Raw genomic sequence first — 19004 nt, forward strand, 5'->3', positions numbered from 1 at the left:
TCGGAATTGTGATATGCTGTGCATTTAAAGATAGAATATTTTATATCTAGGAAAATAAGCGTTTTGAAATTCATGAAGTGCTAAAATAGCTTTCTGCTTTAATCTAATATTATAGTCTATAAGTTTCACCACATCAAACTGCATGTAACTGCAAATTATCGACAAACATCACACATACACATATTAGAAGTTTCATTTCAGTTAAGCGTAAGCAAGTATAAATTATTTGAATATTTTTTCACTTTTCGCAAGCACTCTCAATTTACAACATCCTTTTTACAGCCATTGTCTGGTTGCATCATCATTCACATGTTTTCTAAGCGCTATCAGGAACATTACACCAATAATTTTAGACATTCACAGCATCTGTCTTTTTCTTTTTGGCCTCAGACTGCAAGGAGAATAAAGCGAATAACACAATTAATAAAAAAATATTGTTTTTTAATTTAAATTTGTATATTCACCTCATCCCAACTACTGCCAGCGCGCTGGACCTCCGTTGCAACTTTCGTACCCTTCTCGGACGTCACCACCTGCACAACTTGTCCTGGCCCATTACGACTTGGTAGCAACTTCTTGGCTGCGGCGATATTCTCATTGTCACCACAACAAAACACGTTCATGCTTGACGGCTTACGGTTATCTAAATTGAAACTATTTAGAAAATTTTTAATAGAATAGTCGCTCTGATCCATATGCACAGCCTTCACCGGCTCATCTGCATCATCTTCGTCATCAGATGGCGAATTATTGACGGATGAGCTGGGATTAGTATTAACACGATTTAAATAAAAGTTGTTATATTTTTGTGGGTATGTTGTTAAACGGTTTAGTCCAATCATATACTTACTAACCGCACAAAGTTTAAAGTAGCATAAGTAAAAACAATAATAAACATTTTTTAGTTTATTTTAAAAAGCTTGTGAGCATTTAAAAACTGTTATTCACAAGAAATTTTAATGAAAAATGTAATTAAATATTTTTTAGACTATATAGAAGTAGGAAGGAACTATATGAGAACTACCTATACAGGGTTCCGAATACAGGTTTGAAGGATCAAAAATATATTTTTTTATTTCAAACGCCGGATTGAACGCTGAAAAATATTTTTTTAAATCCAAATGCCGGATTGAACCATGAAAAATATTTTTTTTAATTCCAAATACCGGATTGAACGAGGAAAAATGTTTTTTTTATTTCAAATACCGAATTAAAAATAAATATTTTTTTGATACCAAATACCGGTTTGAAAAAAAAAACAATATAATTTTAAACCCAACTTTATAATTAAAAAATAAAAAATATGTTATTTTCGAATTCACATAGTTCGCGATTGCGTACTTCGTATTCCACCATTTTTGTCATCTTTTGAAAAGGAAGGCATATACATATTTAATAAAATTTTAACTAGTTCAAAATTTTTGTTGAAAATTAATTAATTTTAATTATAGTGCTTCAGTAAGAAAATTTTTAAATATTCTTTTTCATCTCTTTTCATTTAAGTAATTGTTACAGCGGTTTTTAAAATAAAAAAATATTTTAACATTTTTTTAATTTTATTTCGATTATGGGATTCAAAAATAAGTTTCCAATTTTCAATTACAATTTTCAAAAATTTTAATTTTTAATTCCAAATTTTCGAAAAATTCAACTTTTAATTCCAATTTTTGAAAATTCCAAAATGTTAGGTATTAAAAGTTACATGGAAATTTCGAAAGTGGTAATAAAACATTTAAATACTACTTTTAAAATAAATTAAAATAAAAAATTAAATTTTCAAGTTCTGATACTGATTTTTTGCTTAAAAATTATATTTAAGAATTTTAATTAATTAAAATTATATTTTAATTTTTAATTCCAATCAACATTACGATAAAAATTTAAAAGGAGTTTAATATTGAAATTATAATTTTTTATCCAAAAAACTTCCAGTAAAATATTCGCAACTCTGCCTATACTGCTATATGAGTATATATACCTATTTTTATATATTTCTCCTAAACATACATACATATGCACATATGTATGTATGTACACACATACATATATATTAAATGATGCATGTTTGTTTACATTTGGATGCGCACAATGATTTTACAAATGCTAACGCAGATAAACATACATATGTATATATATACATACATACATTTCTATGTGCTATTAAGACACACGGAAAGTAGTCATACATTAATTTTATATTTTTAAGAATATAAATCTGTCATAGAATAATCCGAAATCGACTTCTATGCCTCGTCTGCACATAGAAATACACATACATATATGTACATATATATGTATCAAATGATATGGAAACACTGAACATTTCATTAGCATGCAGTTGGTTAGTAAACTGAATTATTACAAATTCAAATACAAACAAATTGTCAATCAGATTAAAGGCAACTCACTCTCCATTAATAGTTTCCACTTAAATGTGACAGGTTGTCGGTTTGTTTCTGCAATTTTTAATCGCATGAAACTGCTTTTTAAACTTGTAATTTTATAAGGCGGAGTGATGTTGTCGGAAAGAGCTTTATTTACGGTAGTATTATGTCACCTAAAGCTCAGTTGACCCAGGAAAAGTTAAAATAGACAAAACGCAAGGTTATGTATTGAGTAGCTGTTCACAAATCAAAGCTCTTTCAAGTACTGACTTATTAATATTTTTTTTATTTTGTTGATGTAATGATGTTGAACTTTTACTATATTATGATGAAATTCTCAAGGGCAAAAGGAATCTGATAATAAAATCGCCGAAACTGCGAAAGTTTCAAACTTTTGTAATCTGACTTTCGTCAAAATTAAAACTATACTGAACTATATCCTAGTGCTTTTGTGTATATAATAATAAATATCATGACCTACTTGAGTACCCAAGTAAATATACACGCAAAAAATATTTTATAAATGAGTGTAACTTACGTTTTACAATTAAATAATCCTTGCATTTGAATATAGTCAATGACCCTGTCATCAAGCAAGTATTTCACAGACTGATCGCGCGAAATAAGACGTCGTATTAATGTTGAACTCATCTCGTTTAGTACCCAATTCGTTATTAACGTAATATGTTTCTTTGATAAGAAAAAAGTCAAAATAATTTTGTGACCACTAGTAATCAAAACAAAACTGTTGATAAACCATACCTGATATTTTGTCAACATATCTGACTCGAAAATGAATTTTTCAGGATTAGAGCCATTACGTGAGATAACCACTAAACCATGATTGCCAACAATATCTTCAATCTTAAAAAAATTAACAAATGAATGAAATTGTATATCAAGTGTCTGTAATATATTTGCGCTAATGCATACATCCTTATCTGCCCATAACCCCGGCACTGCAAATGATTCTAGTAAATCAGCTCCACACAGCAATTTCAATTGTACACCATCCTGCCGCTCACGCAAACCGGGAGGCATCCAACTAGGTAGAGTACCGTTCATGTCACTTTCTAGTGGTGAATTGATATAGTTATTTATATAGTTTTGATGGTACTGCAGAACGGAGATTGTGCGTGACCATTCCGTTTGCTGTATTTCCCAGTCTGAGGGCTTAAAATTAAAAATTTAAAGAGTTAATTAATAAATAAAAGTCTGAATAGATGGTATAACCAACTTACTTTAATCCATGTTGAGGATTGCAATGCTAATTTTAACATAGCAAATCGATGTGTACCAGCAACGAGTCCTTTTTTCTGGTATGAATCGTGTGTGGGTGAAACGATGCCACCAATGACGTGATGTGTTCCTTGTGTTTTGTAATAATCACGGGCAATTTCTATATCATAAAGGAAAAATAAAATAAAAAATATATTTCATATATTCGCATATTTAATGTGAATGCGTTTAATAGTATTTCACAATCTTACCGAACATGCGAAAGTGCATTGGTGTCGGTGGGCTGAAGGAACCACAGGCTATCAGAACTATCCGAGGCAACACTCGCTGATTATTCATTTGTTCATCTTCAATTATTGTCGACATTATGGTTGTTTATATAATTCTTGTCTTGAACAATAAAGAGAAAAATACGAAAGTGTATTTTGCAATCACGGCAAGTTGACCTTCGAAACAATGAACTAATGAAACCGTAGAAACGAAGATAAGTCGTAGAATGAAGTTGTGCATTGATAAAAACACTTTATTATCTTATTCTAAATAATACTTACGTTTAATTAATCTCAGAAGTATTTTATAAATACAGTTAATATAAAAATCTATGAACTTGTGCAATATTTTACAATTTCTACAGAAAACTTTAAATCATATGTTTGTGCGTTTATATTATTCAATATTTACGAAACTTGTGCAAAGGGCAAAATAAAATAAAGTGAGCGCCATCTGCTGGCCTAATTGTATAAGAAAAAGAGAACGTAATATATGTTCAAGATGCCACCCCTTATATGTGCTTATTTCGTGTTACGAATAGATCATAATGGTATATTATTGTTAAACTAATTATAAAATTTAAATCAACTGTTCATAATTATTTATTCATAATTTCGTGTGTGAAATATTATAACCAATTTTTTTTATTATTTATGTAGCCGTAATTTATAACTGTTATACACATGTAATAAAGTTATGTTACTTTTTGGTTTCTTGTGAATCGATAACTTTAACAAGTACTACCAACCTGACAATGTTCACTCAAACTGACAGCAAACTGACAAGTAAATTTTTTTGTATATTTGTAGTCAGCCGTAATTATTGCAATTGTCGTGCGTTGTGCAAATAGTAATAGTGATCATAAGTATTTAAAAATGAATTTATGAAAAGTTCTACTGGCGAAAAACGTAGGAAATTCCGCCAAATGAGCATGGCATTGGTGACCGTGCAGCGTTCGCCGAGTGTTACTGGTTCGCCGCCACAATGTGGCTCGGTGAGTTTGTTTGTCCCACAAAGGGAGCGACTCTAAAAAGATGGAAAACATTTTTCCACTCCCTTTTATTTGTTAAAATTCAGTGAATTCCGTAAAGAGTTATTGTTTAGTGATATAATATGTACCTTATTCAATTTTTCTTAAATGTTTTCCACAAATATGTACAATACATAAGTGATGTGCAGTGACTAAAATAATTTTCTTCTGTATATATTGAAGGGGAGGAGACGTAATTTCACATCTACTCCCTATGCAGGAAAATGAAATTGTGACAATTCCACCTCCCTAAATCCAGCAGAAATGAAATTCGTCAAAATAATTATAGTAAGAGGCAAATATGTGTATTGAAGCAGAAAACTTAAATACCCTAGTGACTTTATATCTTACTCGATCGTAGGTTGGCCGTTTTTTTTGCATAGTGCCTATGTTAGTAGTTTGCTGATGTTTCTTTTCTTACATACATATTTCCTCGTTGCCATTTTATTGTCGCTACAATCATACCGAAATGTGCAAAAAAGGAAAAGTGCGTTGCGCAAATGCCAAATTATTCACTTTTTTCATATGTGGCCAATGGTGTTGTAGTTGGCGTTGACTTCGACGTCGCGATCATCCGTGCAAGCATTTATGTTCTTTCTTTAGTATATGTTTATATCGGCTTTTGTTTTGCTTTTATTTCTTTACATTTGTTTTGTATTTAGTATGTTCGAAAGGCTGATCTAAGTTTGATAATGCATGCAGTCCGTTGTAATAATTGTTATTTCTTGTTCTTTTTTCTAAAACTTGATTAATAAGCGAAAATAAAAATGAGTAATTTAGATGATGCTAGCACTTCCGGTGTTTAATTGAATGTCAATTAAGGCGCTAACTAAAACATGCATTTACAATAACAGTGTTAAATATAAATCTGTCGTAATCTCAATAGTGCACATACATATATTATTTGTATATATAGTATGTATATACATTTGTATATTTAATATATTTGAAGAAAATATATTTTCAGCCCACAATTTTCTTGACCTTGTTCTGAACAGACGCAGACGCGAACATCAATGCTATTACGAATATATATATGTATGTATGATATGAAGTTTATATGTAAAATATGAACGTATGTACATACATACTATATCTTTATATACATACATACATACATATAAGCACATTTTAGATCGACAACAATTATAATTATTAGCATTACCGTGAATATTTTGGTATATTCGCATATTCCATGAATGGTCTCTTTGTTTTGCCTCATATCAAATATTTTGTTTGTATGTATGTATATATACTTGTGTGAATGTTTACGCGTTGTTATTTTACATTGCTAAATAAGTTTCCTTGTTTGGTTGCAATTATTTGGTTGTTATGGCATCACTGATTGTTATCAATGATGGAGGTTTTAAGTCTTGCTTATCATAGGGGTTTATTATGACTCACACATTTTACTGCCCAACAATTATAAGAGGGTTATCTATTGATAGTGTTTTTAATTATACAAAAAGTTAGAGTATTAAAGTGTTTGAACGAAAAAAACTACGTTTTATATGTTTTTCAACTCTTATTTGTATATAATAAGAAATAATAAAATATTTGTAAATTATTTCATTTCACTTTATCCATTATTGATATGAAGGTCCTATCCTCCTTTCAGAGTCATTAACTAATAATTTGATATTTATAGCTAGTTAACATGTGTAGCTAGTATGTAGTGAATACAGTGTAGAATAGAGGGGGTATATCTGGAACAATTCCGCCCGGTGTTCTCAGGAAAGCCCGGTGCACTTCAACAATGTTTTGCAAATTTTGTTCCGGCAATAATACAATCGAACTCTGAATAAGAATTTATTAATATAGATGGGTCTTTGATTCATCCTATTTTTCACTCCTATCAAAAATTGTTCGCAACAATTATTTATAAATTGCTGTTTTATTTACAGGAAGGAGAAACTGAGGATGATGAAGGCAATAGATCTGAAAAGAGGTAATATAAATACAAACATTGCCCTGATGTATTCTTAAATTATATATTTTTTCACACTTCTTATAGCGAATGCTTCTTTGCCGTTAAGGACACTGTTTTGGGACTTGCTCTTAAAGATGTTCCAGCAAAAACTAATGAACGTCGCGCAAGTACAGATTCGGCGAAATCTACTAATAGCACACAAAGTAATAATTCTGATATTCAACAACACTTACAATCAATGATTGATCTACTTTACCCAGAAGAAACCTTGAAGATGGTAAAATATTCAACTGGTACATATTGTAGTATTATAAATAACTAAAATATTTTATTTTTCATATAGGCTGTTAAATTAGAGTCCCAACGACCGAATCGCACAAGGTATTTAGTGATTGTATCACGTTGTTGCTACCGCCCCACAACCACCGATCGAAAAAATAAAATTATGCGACATAATTCGACAAAAGCGAACAATGCCATAGCATCGGCAAATATCGTTACTATGCGTCAATCGTCAGCGGATAGTATTAAACGAACGCCACAACAGCAGCAGTCACAAACGGAGTCAAGTAGTGGCGGTGAGGAGTCAACGGATGCTCAAGACAAAAATTACACCAGCGGATCTCAATCTGCGAAAGCAACTCAACGGCAGACCATAAAAAGTGATACAGAGAAAATCAGTGCCTCAGGCGATAGTAAAATTTGCGAGGATGGTGTCGAAGAATCCTGTCTACTGGGCATTGACTGTAACGAACGTACCACAATTGGACTTGTATTGCCTATACTTGCCGATACGACAATACATCTTGATGGTGATGGGTAAGTCTACAAAATGTATGCCTACATATTATTTTATATTAATTAAATAAATTTTATTTGCTTAGTGGTTTTAGCGTTTCAGTTTATGGTAAAACCCATATTTTTAAGCCTGTTTCTGTGCAAGCCATGTGGTAAGTTTATGCTTATACATAATAATATACTAATGTAAAAATCAACTAATCTTTAATTATTTTTTTGTAAGGTCTGCATTACAAACATTACATAAAGTATCGCAAAAGGCTCGTGAGAATAATTTCTATCCGCGTGGACCATCGCACGATTGGACATCATTTTATGATAGCCATATCGAATCTGAACAGTCTTGCCTGAATGAGTGGAATGCTATGGACTCAATCGAAAGCCGACGTCCCCCTTCGCCAGATGCCATAAGAAACAAGTATATCAAGAAAAAATTTACAGTTATATAGCATACATTATTAATTCTATTCTTATGTATTTATTATAGACCAACAGCAAAGGAGGAAACGGAAAGTGTTATAAAAATGAAGTTGAAGGAAATAATGATGTCAGTGGATTTAGATGAGGTTACCTCAAAATATATACGTGGTCGACTTGAAGAACTACTTGATATGGACTTAGGCGAATTCAAGTCATTCATTGATGCGGAAATGTTAACCATCTTAGGTCAAATGGATGCGCCAACAGAAATTTTCGATCATGTCTATCTTGGTTCGGAATGGAATGCCAGCAACTTGGAGGAGTTGCAAAAAAATGGGTATTTTATTATTTTTATACTAATATTCCATTTCTATTGTTTACAAAAGTACCCCTTATTAATATGTATTTATTGCAGTATACGCCATATACTTAATGTAACTCGCGAGATCGACAATTTCTTCCCGGGTGTATTTGATTACTTTAATGTAAGAGTATATGATGATGAAAAAACGAATTTGTTGAAACACTGGGACAACACATTTCGTTACATAACTCGTGCCAAGTCGGAAGGCTCCAAAGTACTGGTACACTGTAAAATGGGTGTCAGCCGATCGGCATCAGTGGTAATCGCTTACGCCATGAAGGCATACAACTGGGAATTTAAACATGCACTGCAACACGTTAAAGAACGCCGTAGCTGCATAAAGCCGAATAAGAATTTCCTCAATCAATTGGAAACTTACCGCGGCATGTTGGATGCAATGAAGAATAAAGAAAAACTGCAGCGCAGTAAAAGTGAGACGAATTTGAAAAGCACAAAAGACGCGCGTCTTCTGCCTGGCAGTGAGCCCACACCACTCATACAGGCCCTAAATCAATCCAAATCGAAGTCAACCGGCGGTCATGATGATGTAAGCTGTGGTGATAACGTTGTGGCTTGTACCGATGGGAACATTTTGAGTGGCAAAAGTGTTGGACGATCAAAAGTTTCAGCCGCCATTAATAGTGGCGGCACAAATGAAGCCAAGCAACGTCGCCTGGTGCGTCGGTCCAGTAGCACATCACCGCAGGCGGTGCCACACGTGCCACATATGACAGTAGTAATTAAACAGCAGAGTCAATCGTTGGAAAATCTAACGCCGGAACGAAGTGTAGCAGAGGAGCCGAAGAATATGCGTTTTCCCGGAAGTAATGGCGAAAATTATAGTGTTACGCAAAATCAAGTACGCCACATACAAAAGAATGTACAACCGCCGCCACCTCCACCGCCGCCGCCTCCTTCAACCATTTCCCAACATCAGTTACAACAAAAGAAACAGAAACAACAAATAGCATCTGTACGTACTCGTGTACAGGATCTCGAAACACATACAAATACACGTAAGACGGCCGACGATCGTAGATCTCTTAACTTGCAATTCGGTCGCTCGGTTTCGCACGATACTGGCACAACAGTAACACGTATGGAAATGTTACCTTGTTATGGCGGCGACGGCACAGTGCAAACTGAGCACAGCCCCGTTTGGACATCGTCTGCAAAACTCATAACACAGACATCCAACCTGAAATCTGCTGCCGAAATTGGAGGTGGCGACGAGGCACTTGTTCAGAATAGATCAAGTATGTGTTCCGACACCACAAATGTAAGTGATGATATTGCAAATAATGTAATGGATGCATCTCCCACTGAGCCTACAAAAGAGGAGCAATTCAAATTGGACGGCAGACGTCATAGCCGCAAAACTCAGTCCTGGACTGCAATCAGTGGTACAAGTGACTTGAGTGGTGGCAGCAGAACCGGTGGTATTGTTTTAGATCGTCTCAACGTTCTGGGTGCAGGTACGAGTGCCAGCAGTTGTGCTAACAGCAAATTGGGCTCTAATAGCAGTATTGATTCGATCTCATCGAGCGTCGCATCTTCGACGACTACCACATTAGAGGAGCGAGTGATAACTCGAACCCATAGGCATCGGGATTTGCCCTCACGACATGCCTCTTGGGGTTCAGGAGATACGAGAAGCGCTGTACCAGTACGAAATAGTTCCTGGTCAGCATATGACAGCAATCGCAACTCCTGCCAATATGGCGGCGGGGCAATACTCGAAGGGCAAATACATGAACTTAACATCAATAAGAGCAATAAGACTGCCACACAAATTTACCAGAGTGGATCGATGCAATATCAGCATCAACACCATGTGGGAACGGTGAAGCGCACTAAACAGAAATTGGAACAATGCGGTAGCACTGGCAACAATCATACGCTAAAGAAATTGTGTTCAGAAAATGGTGAGCGTTCGTCTGATGAAACCACAGTAGCCAACAGTGCAAAGCGCATCGCCAAAGGTGCAATTAATTTGTTTCGAAGTGCTTCAGCTGCCGGTTCGACACGCACCCGTTGTCCTCCATATCGCTGCAACAGCGTCGAAATTGTACCCGGGGTTACAAGTACTTCAACTGGCGGTAGCAATGCCGGTGCGGACGTATTAGCATGCCAGATGGTTATGCGTCGAAGTGACGGCAGCCGGCCGCTCCACAATGACTTATTTTCAGCTTCCTCTGCTCCCGAATCGTACACAATATCCGATATAGAGAATAAAAATATGTTACCACCTGAATCTGACACAGTCACAACTCTAATATCCGGCGTAGACGAAGATGAGGAGATCGTATTAATGCGAGGAAATGTTGGCAGTGGTGCTAACATCACTGATCAACGTATCTCCGGTACTGTGCAAATACTCAAAAAAAGTTTTGAGGCCAAAGCGGGCAGTGGTAATAGTGGCAGCGGTGCCACTAGTGGAAATGTATTACAAATACAAACAGCAGTCTTGCCTGCGAAGAAAGGTCATCACTCATTGCCTTCTTCACCAGTGGCGCAGCATGCGGATCCACATCATTCCCGCCAACACAATCCGCAAATTGCATTGACTGCAGACGTTACAACAACAGCTTCTACAACGCACAGTCTCACCGCAGCACCACTCTGTGAGACTGAAACAGCTCCTGAAATGGTTGATACGACATCAAGCACTATAAACGCAATAACGCAGTCTATATTTACGCCCGTCTCTACTGCATCCACGACAATGTCAGTAGCATCGTCGTCTTCGTCTACATCGTCGACATCATCGAGCATGTCTGATCCATATGTTGACCGCAACGTTAAGGTGCTGGTGCATAAATACCAAACGCCAACTCCGATCATGCCCACAAGCAAACAAGATTGCGTTGTGGGCTCTAACCCAATATCTTCAAATATGTCCTTCTCATCTCCTTCATCCTCCTCCTCATGTTCAGTACCAACAACACTAGCGTCGATTGCTAGTTCCACCAGTCATTCGAAACCCCGCCGTCATTCCTATTATGAAAGTGGTGGTCATGCGTCGCACAAATCTATATCGATGGGTAGTAGTAGAACTGGCGGCGCTATTGGCGGTCGTTTGTCACACCACGAGTATAGTGATGGCAGGCCGCCTCCTGCACCAGCTAAGACCACTCAATCATCGCATGGCAACAATTCTCAGCCACCTTTGGGAGACAATGCCCAACAGCAACCACAACTACAGCAGCAACAACATCAGCGTCGTTTACAACAGCATGGCCGCACGCATCCACTCAGCCGGCTAACGTTACCAAAACAGAGCTTCAATACAGCCGCTTACAATACCATGTAAATTATATCAGCGATGTCGCACCGTCCCCTTAACCAAAATCTGTGTTTGGTGTACTCATTTGTATAATGTTGTAACAGCACTTCTTCACAACCACGCCCCGAAAAGCGAAAAACTCATACACACGCATCATTTCAGTGCACTGTTGAACCGCCCTGATATTTTTTTATAATGTTAGTGAGTGTTTAAGATCTGTGTAAAATTTATATGCTCAATTAACCACCAGTTATTCTTTATCAGCTTCGTTTCCCGCGCAACCGCTTCTTTGCATTTCTAAGCATTTTCTAACCAATCCCTAAACTATATAAGTATTTTTCTAAGGGGGAAAAAGTTTGTTGCTGCTTGCATTTCTAAAATATTTGTTTATTTTGATATTGTCCACTGCCAGCGCGACAAAAAATTGTCTTCCGACTACGCTTCATTAATCAGCTTTAATCGACATGCAAATAAACTCAATCACAAAAATGGAATTTAAGTTCAAGTGCACTTCAGTCGTCATAGCCAAGAAATATCAAAGATGATAATTTTAATAATTAGTATTCTAAATATTTTGCATTTCTTCGCCGCAACTTAATTTTTTTTTCAGTGAACTTTTTTTTTTACATAGCGTTTTCTACGTGTGTGTGTGTGAGTATTTCACGCTATTTTACATTATATTTCGCCCTCACAATATCACTAAGCACGCTAATTTCTTTCCGTAGTTCACAGCTTGTTCTTTAAACTTTTATTATAACTTAAAATTGTTAGCGATGCAATGTACTGATATACATAGTTATATATACATATATTCATTGCTAATTTCTATTTTTATTCATATCCAATCTCTCATGCCATTATCTTTTCCATGTACCGACTTATTTGTATTATTATTATATTCTGATTTTAACAAAATCATTATTATTTATAAACATAAAGATCGCATTAGAAAACGTAAGGAGCAGTTTTTATGTATGTACTACTACGTAGCGCTTTTTACCATTGCCGTACTGTATTTGTATTTTAATTATAAGCATTTGCAACAAATTCGGCACGACTCACCAATAAAACCATAAAATATATATTTATCCTACACATACACAGGAACAACTCCAACTACCACAATACCGCAATCATATTATATTTTGAAAACAGCACATTGCAAAAAAATGCATATTTAAATTTTTAACGAAACAAAATTCAGCATAAGGCATACAAAATATTTAAAAATAAAAAACAGTCGTCAAATCATAACATTAACTAATTAGCCAGCAACAAAAAAGCAAATATTTTGTAAATATTGTAAGATTTTTCTATTTTTATGTTTGTATGAACAAATGGTTTTTAAAATACCTATTAAAGCTCATATTAAATACGAAAAAACTTTGGATTTGTTATTTTTATATTGAAAGAGAGAATTTTGCCACAATATTAATAAGTATATGTATATTGATAAAAAATTCTGCGAAACATTTCATAGGATCGAATGCAACGTATTATAGTACCAATGGAAGTCGCGTCAAAAACGAATTTATATCCGGCTAAGGGTCTGACCCCAGGGACATTCGCCATCCTTTTTGGGAAACATTTCATCAAAGAATTCAAGAAATTTAAATTCAGTTTACTGTTGTTTTAATTTTTGTTTTATTATTGTAGCAACAGACTGTGTCGCCCCAATGTCTGCCAGGATAGGCACAAGATAATATTTTTAATAACATACCTTTTCTCACTAGTAATACATGACAAGGCCAAATGCCTTAAAATTACTTATAAATTTTATTTAATTAATATTTACCGGTACTCAGTACTATATATAGATATAAAAGTATTGTTTATAACTTTCACACATTTTATACGTTTTGCGTAATTTTTAAACCCACTATTGGTTATTTCGCTGGCAACACCAATATTCACCGAAAAAAGGCAGCACTGACTAACATCAATTCTACGTCAATATTTGTCAAATTCTCGTTTTCATCTGTTCCTTTGGTAAGGTTTTCCAATTTTTGCATAGAAAAGTCGAAAATTTGTGCAATTTTGTAGCGTATAAACGCTGATCGGGAAGTTGTAATGCAATAAGCAAGTAAATAAATTAACATCGGAAACGGGGTAATCTAAGTTCATTGTGTAAAAACATTGAAAAAGTTCTGTAATACGTGGCGTTAGATGATGTGCTAATTACTTTTTTTTTTTCTTTCTTACTGATGTTCTTAATTTTACACCGTGTGTACAATTGATTGTGCGACGAACTTTATACATTTGTTGTTTGTTGGTTGTGTTGTGGTGGTGGGGCTGGCGGCGCTGGCAACGGTATTTGTTCAATTAACAACTTGTCATATAGAAATAAAAATAAGGTTCGAGGAGCAGTAGTAAAACCGGGCAGGAGTAGGGGATCATCAATTGAAATTATGTCGGACATGCTTCTTAATAAACCGACTCCTGAACGGAGTGTCGCAGGAAGTAAAGACCCGGAAATGAAAGGTTGGCTTATGAAGTGGACCAACTATATTAAAGGTTATCAACGACGTTGGTTTGTCCTATCAAGAGGTGTTTTGAGTTATTATCGCAGCCAAGCTGAAATGAATCACACATGTCGCGGTACTATATCGCTTCACGGTGCTCTTATACACACAGTGGATTCGTGCACTTTTGTTATCTCAAATGGTGGTACACAAACGTTTCATATTAAAGCTGCCAATGAGGTAGAACGACAATCTTGGGTTACGGCTTTGGAATTAGCCAAAGCAAAAGCAATACGTACTATGGAAACCGAGGAAGAGGAGGAAGTTGAAACGTCACATGTGGTACCTAGCCAAGAAATCAACACAGTGATGGCAGAGCTAACAGGTCGTCTTGAGAGTTTGCGCACCTGTTACGATTTAATTACTAAACATGGCATTGCTTTACAGAGAGCACTAAGTGAGTTAGAGTCGAATGACGAAGAGTCACTTGCCAGTCGCACAAAGATTGTTAATGAGCGGGCTACGCTGTTTCGTATTACATGCAATGCAATGATTAATGCATGTAACGATTACCTACGCAGTGCTGAGTCGCAAGGCCATAAGTGGTCGAAAATGGTTGAGCACGAAAGAGAGCAACGACAACGGCTGGAAGAAATGGTTGAAATGTTAGCCAAACAGCAAACTCGCCTCGAACAGGCAGCACACACAGCCGCGCAACATAATAAACCGCTAGCAATAGCAAACGAAAGTGCAGCTTCACCAAATGCTGTTACATCTGACGACGAAAACGAATTTTTTGACGCAGAAGAGAACAACGGAGTATTCGGCGAAAATTCACCGAATGAAGCTAGTGGATTTGTAATGACATTGCCTTCAAAAAGTAGTACTCATAAAGGGGAGGATGTTGAAGATGGATCATTTGTTATGAAACTACAAAAAACACGCTCTAACTCAGAGGAACAAACACACCATAGCAGTTCTTCAGAAAATGAAGAACTTAAACTAACCGAATCCGAGCCTCAGCAAGTTGTTGTTATAAGCAAAAAAAGTAGCATTATATCTCAAAAAAGTATCTCCAAACACAATAATGGAAACCAGCAAAATCAAAAGGTCGCACAACTACCTAAGACAAATCGGCAACGACGTACGCGCGTACCAGATAAACCCAATCATCCACTTAATCTATGGTCGGTAATGAAAAATTGCATCGGTAAAGAACTTTCGAAAATTCCAATGCCAGTTAATTTTAATGAGCCTTTGTCAATGCTTCAACGACTTACGGAAGATTATGAATATGCCGATTTGTTGGACGCAGCTGCACGTTGTACAGATGAATGTGAACAGTTGGCATATGTGGCGGCCTTTACAATTACTAGCTATGCAACAACGACAAATCGGACTGGCAAACCTTTCAATCCACTTTTAGGTGAGACGTTTGAATGTGATCGCATGGATGACCTTGGATGGCGGGTCCTCGCTGAACAGGTTTCACATCATCCACCAATGGCTGCTTTACATTGCGAGGGGCGTGAATGGACCTGCTGGCAGGAATTCACAATGACAAGCAAATTTCGCGGAAAATATCTGCAGGTAAGTCAGTCCTAAAATTTAAACATTGAAGAAAATATTTCAATGTTTTCAATTTTCGCTTTATTACGATTCTGCAATAATTTCGCCAATTGCTTTTTTTATGATTCAATATGTACACACATTCAATCACCTACAGTTTACGAAATAGGTTTAATTAAATAACGATGTCATTTACGACACGCAATTTAAATAATATACATATGTATGTACATATGTTGAAATTGCATGTTTTATATTCATATTCGTTTACGTATATACATATGTATGTATGTGTAGACTCAATAATACCCTGTAGATAAATAGGGATTTTATAATTACCAAATGAATGACACTTAAATTTATTTTCAATGCTTTGAAAATGTAATATGTTTATTAAAATATAGCACTGTTTAACTTTAACATAATACCATAAACATGGCATTTTATCACAGTAAACTCAGTTTGTTCATATACATATATACATAAATGAATGCTTTATATAAGTGCATATGCATAAATTTGTGACCGTTGTGTTCAAGTTCAATTGGTTCCTAATAAAAATACAGAAAATTTAAATGATCTTTCAATCGCTTTCAGGTCATACCGCTTGGGAGCGCATACGTAAATTTCCCCGCAACTGGTCATAAATACACGTGGCGTAAAGTAACGACGACCATTAATAATATTATCGTTGGAAAATTATGGGTCGATCAACATGGCGACATGGAAATCAGAGGACTCAATGCAGCATCCGGTCTCACATGTCATCTTAAATACATTGCATATTCATACTTTTCACGCGAGCAACAGCGTCGCGTAAAGGGCGTGATCATGGATCGGAATAAAGAAGTCAAATGGGTGTTGCGTGGCACTTGGGATGCTTCTATCGAAATTGCGCCTGTACTTTCAACTTCCGGTTCCACTGATAGTCCAGTTTACCAAACCGGTGGTTACAAAACAGTGTGGACACGACGAATGCAGGCACCAGATAGTGACAAGTTCTACAACTTTACAACGTTGGCAGCCCAATTGAATGAACCCGAAGAGGGAGTTGCACCTACCGACTCACGTCTTCGTCCCGATCAACGTTTGATGGAAGATGGGAAATGGGATGAGAGTAATCGTGAAAAGCTGCGACTGGAGGAGAAGCAACGTAGAAAGCGGCGAGAACGCGAATCGGAAGCAGAAGCTGCAGCAAACGAGGGTCGTCCATATCAGCCATATGAACCGTTATGGTTTAGACGAGAAAAGGAAGAGGGTAGTGATAATTTGGTGCATGTTTTTAATGAATCCTATTGGAAGCACAAGCAAGATCAAGACTGGTCTCAATGTCCTGACATATTCTAAATGTAATAAAACGTTTTTACCAAAAGCTTAACAGCGAAACCCACTAACATAATACATGAAAATTTAAAAGTTTAAATGCGAAAGTTATATTATATAATATTAAACTAAAAGTGAAGTAAAACTTAACAAAATATACCTACATACACATACTTAGAAAATTATAGAAAGACGAAAATGCACTCAAACGAATAATTTTAGATGAAAAAAATAAAAACAAAATTTGGCAAAATGAAATACACTATAAATCCATTAGAAAAAGTGAAAGTAATGTTTTACAAAAAAAAATGTTAAAAAGTTAAGAAAATGTAATGAATATTAAAATAAAACCAAAAACAGAAAATGTTTCTTCATAATGAACATCAGCATTTTTGTATGAGTTGATATGAACAAAGCGTTTAAAAATATTGGCTGAAAGAAAATAAACTGCGAAGCGAATCCGAATGCATATACAGCAATCGAAGGCAAATAATTAAAGAATATCGTACAATAAACAATATCGCTATTTGTTAGTTTAAGGAAATATCTTCGAATTGCTGCTGGTATTTTGCAGTTTATTGCCGCGAACAAAACGCCATATATCGGCCACGCACCATTTGCCGTCATTAATACGAGCCAACAACCAACATACCTACATACTTATATAGTATGTAAATAGATATGAATGTACAGCAGAAAACAAAAGTATGCTTGGAATATGCATTATACTAAACATCAACGTTACACACTCTACTCTAATTAACTTCCTACTCGTATTATATTGCTTAGTTTGTAATGTAAATGTTTTCTTTCCTTTTTAATGTAAATAAATGCAAATTGCAAGCTAAGAAATACACATATGTTACATGTTAAAATCGAAAACAATTATTATTATTATTATTATTATTAAAAATTATAATGTAGTATTATTGAATTAAAAAAAAAAAATAGAAATTCATGGTTAAATAAACACAGACACACACAAACACAGGTTTTTCTTCAAGTGCATTTGCAAAGCGGGCGACAACTGCTTTTATGACACTATTTATTACTAATGCTACCTAGTACAGCGATTTAAGTGACCACAGAATGCTGATTAGTAAAATACATTTTTTTAAGAAAAATGTTTAAAAGCCAAATATTGCATATGTTCGTTCGGCATGTGAGTCATTGTCAGGTGCTTATATACATATGTATAGTATGTATATTATTTTTACGGCCTCCTTATTCAGTTAAGTGTTTGACCAGCAATTCTGTTATTAGAGTTGTAAACCGATAAGAGTTCAAAGCCAATACATAATAAACCTGTACTTGTCAATAGAGGTATACCCAGCAGACAAATCGACTAAATTGTGCATAATATGGTCTCTAGTGGTTATAGCAACAATTAGCGGCAATATCTACTAAGAATTGATAATGAGAAATTGTATTGCTGCAATAGGACTCTACACATAAATTCTTAAACGATTACGCAACCAAATTCAAGGGTGAGTCTATACAAGTCATTTAAATAATTTCAAATATTGCAATTTCTTTCATATTGACTCACTTGTCACGACTGCAGAATGTTAGCAAATTATTTCTGAGCTGTAGGTCGTGAAAAACTTTGTATTGAATTTCTAATTTGTTTTCAGTAAAATGTATTAAAAAATGTAATTCCTTAACAAAAAATATTTCTATTGCACATGTCTGTGTTTATATTGGAAAATGTGTAAAGAATTTCCCCTTAATACAGCCTAAGCTAGTCTTCTTAAGACAAACTATTGAAACTGAAATACAGTTTATGCATAATTAATTTTGATTTTAATTTAAGAATTCAATAGAAAAATGTATTGAGGTCACAAGTTTCTATTTGTGTTACAAACTAATTCTCTACAATATAAGTAAAATATAAAGCTTTTTCATTCACATTTTTTTTATCTACTTTTG

General features: G+C 35.0%; 3 protein-coding genes across 13 annotated transcripts; 2 read left to right on the plus strand and 1 right to left on the minus strand.

Moving 5' to 3' along the window:
* Nucleotides 1-61: 61 nt before the first annotated feature.
* Nucleotides 62-4213, minus strand: LOC120774062 (nicotinamide/nicotinic acid mononucleotide adenylyltransferase 3-like). 10 transcript variants are annotated; one of them, XM_040103390.1, is made up of 8 exons: nucleotides 4175-4213; nucleotides 3875-4013; nucleotides 3626-3783; nucleotides 3318-3557; nucleotides 3147-3248; nucleotides 2923-3074; nucleotides 465-849; nucleotides 62-391 (listed from the first exon to the last, which is right to left on the minus strand). In XM_040103390.1, the coding sequence occupies exons 2-8, from the start codon at nucleotides 3987-3989 to the stop codon at nucleotides 350-352; spliced, it is 1194 nt and encodes a 397-aa protein (XP_039959324.1). In that variant the 5' UTR covers nucleotides 3990-4013; nucleotides 4175-4213; the 3' UTR covers nucleotides 62-349. The 10 variants fall into 10 exon arrangements, 7 of the variants coding, with proteins under 7 accessions (XP_039959324.1, XP_039959314.1, XP_039959333.1 ...); XM_040103380.1 differs by having other exon boundaries at nucleotides 3875-4084; nucleotides 4175-4192; XM_040103399.1 differs by lacking the exon at nucleotides 4175-4213 and having other exon boundaries at nucleotides 465-654; nucleotides 3875-4091.
* A 564-nt stretch (nucleotides 4214-4777) lies between these two features.
* On the plus strand, nucleotides 4778-12803 carry LOC120771711 (protein phosphatase Slingshot). The gene is made up of 8 exons (XM_040099863.1): nucleotides 4778-4887; nucleotides 6828-6871; nucleotides 6938-7130; nucleotides 7197-7672; nucleotides 7738-7803; nucleotides 7875-8069; nucleotides 8139-8408; nucleotides 8487-12803. The coding sequence occupies exons 1-8, from the start codon at nucleotides 4819-4821 to the stop codon at nucleotides 11746-11748; spliced, it is 4575 nt and encodes a 1524-aa protein (XP_039955797.1). The 5' UTR covers nucleotides 4778-4818; the 3' UTR covers nucleotides 11749-12803.
* An 876-nt stretch (nucleotides 12804-13679) lies between these two features.
* LOC120767075 (oxysterol-binding protein 1) lies at nucleotides 13680-17964 on the plus strand. Of its 2 annotated transcripts, XM_040092938.1 has the most exons (3): nucleotides 13680-13830; nucleotides 14063-15773; nucleotides 16350-17964. In XM_040092938.1, exons 2-3 carry the CDS (start codon nucleotides 14130-14132, stop codon nucleotides 17097-17099), a joined length of 2394 nt encoding a protein of 797 aa, XP_039948872.1. In that variant the 5' UTR covers nucleotides 13680-13830; nucleotides 14063-14129; the 3' UTR covers nucleotides 17100-17964. The 2 variants fall into 2 exon arrangements, with proteins under 2 accessions (XP_039948872.1, XP_039948871.1); XM_040092937.1 differs by having other exon boundaries at nucleotides 13680-15773.
* Nucleotides 17965-19004: the final 1040 nt, after the last annotated feature.

This window comes from Bactrocera tryoni, chromosome 1, assembly GCF_016617805.1.
Source record: "Bactrocera tryoni isolate S06 chromosome 1, CSIRO_BtryS06_freeze2, whole genome shotgun sequence".
NCBI classification, from domain to species: Eukaryota; Metazoa; Arthropoda; class Insecta; order Diptera; family Tephritidae; genus Bactrocera; species Bactrocera tryoni.

Coding starts and splice junctions, on each gene's coding strand:
- LOC120774062 (XM_040103390.1), bottom strand. CDS start 3,989: ATGTCGACAATAATTGAAGATGAACAAATGAATAATCAGCGAGTGTTG. Junction 850..2,922: donor GGATTATTTAATTGTAAAAC/GTAAGTTACACT, acceptor TTGTGCGGTTAG/TAAGTATATGATTGGACTAA. Junction 392..464: donor CTGGCAGTAGTTGGGATGAG/GTGAATATACAA, acceptor TTCTCCTTGCAG/TCTGAGGCCAAAAAGAAAAA.
- LOC120771711 (XM_040099863.1), top strand. CDS start 4,819: ATGAGCATGGCATTGGTGACCGTGCAGCGTTCGCCGAGTGTTACTGGT. Junction 6,872..6,937: donor GGCAATAGATCTGAAAAGAG/GTAATATAAATA, acceptor CACTTCTTATAG/CGAATGCTTCTTTGCCGTTA. Junction 7,804..7,874: donor GTTTCTGTGCAAGCCATGTG/GTAAGTTTATGC, acceptor TTTTTTTGTAAG/GTCTGCATTACAAACATTAC.
- LOC120767075 (XM_040092937.1), top strand. CDS start 14,130: ATGTCGGACATGCTTCTTAATAAACCGACTCCTGAACGGAGTGTCGCA. Junction 15,774..16,349: donor TTCGCGGAAAATATCTGCAG/GTAAGTCAGTCC, acceptor AATCGCTTTCAG/GTCATACCGCTTGGGAGCGC.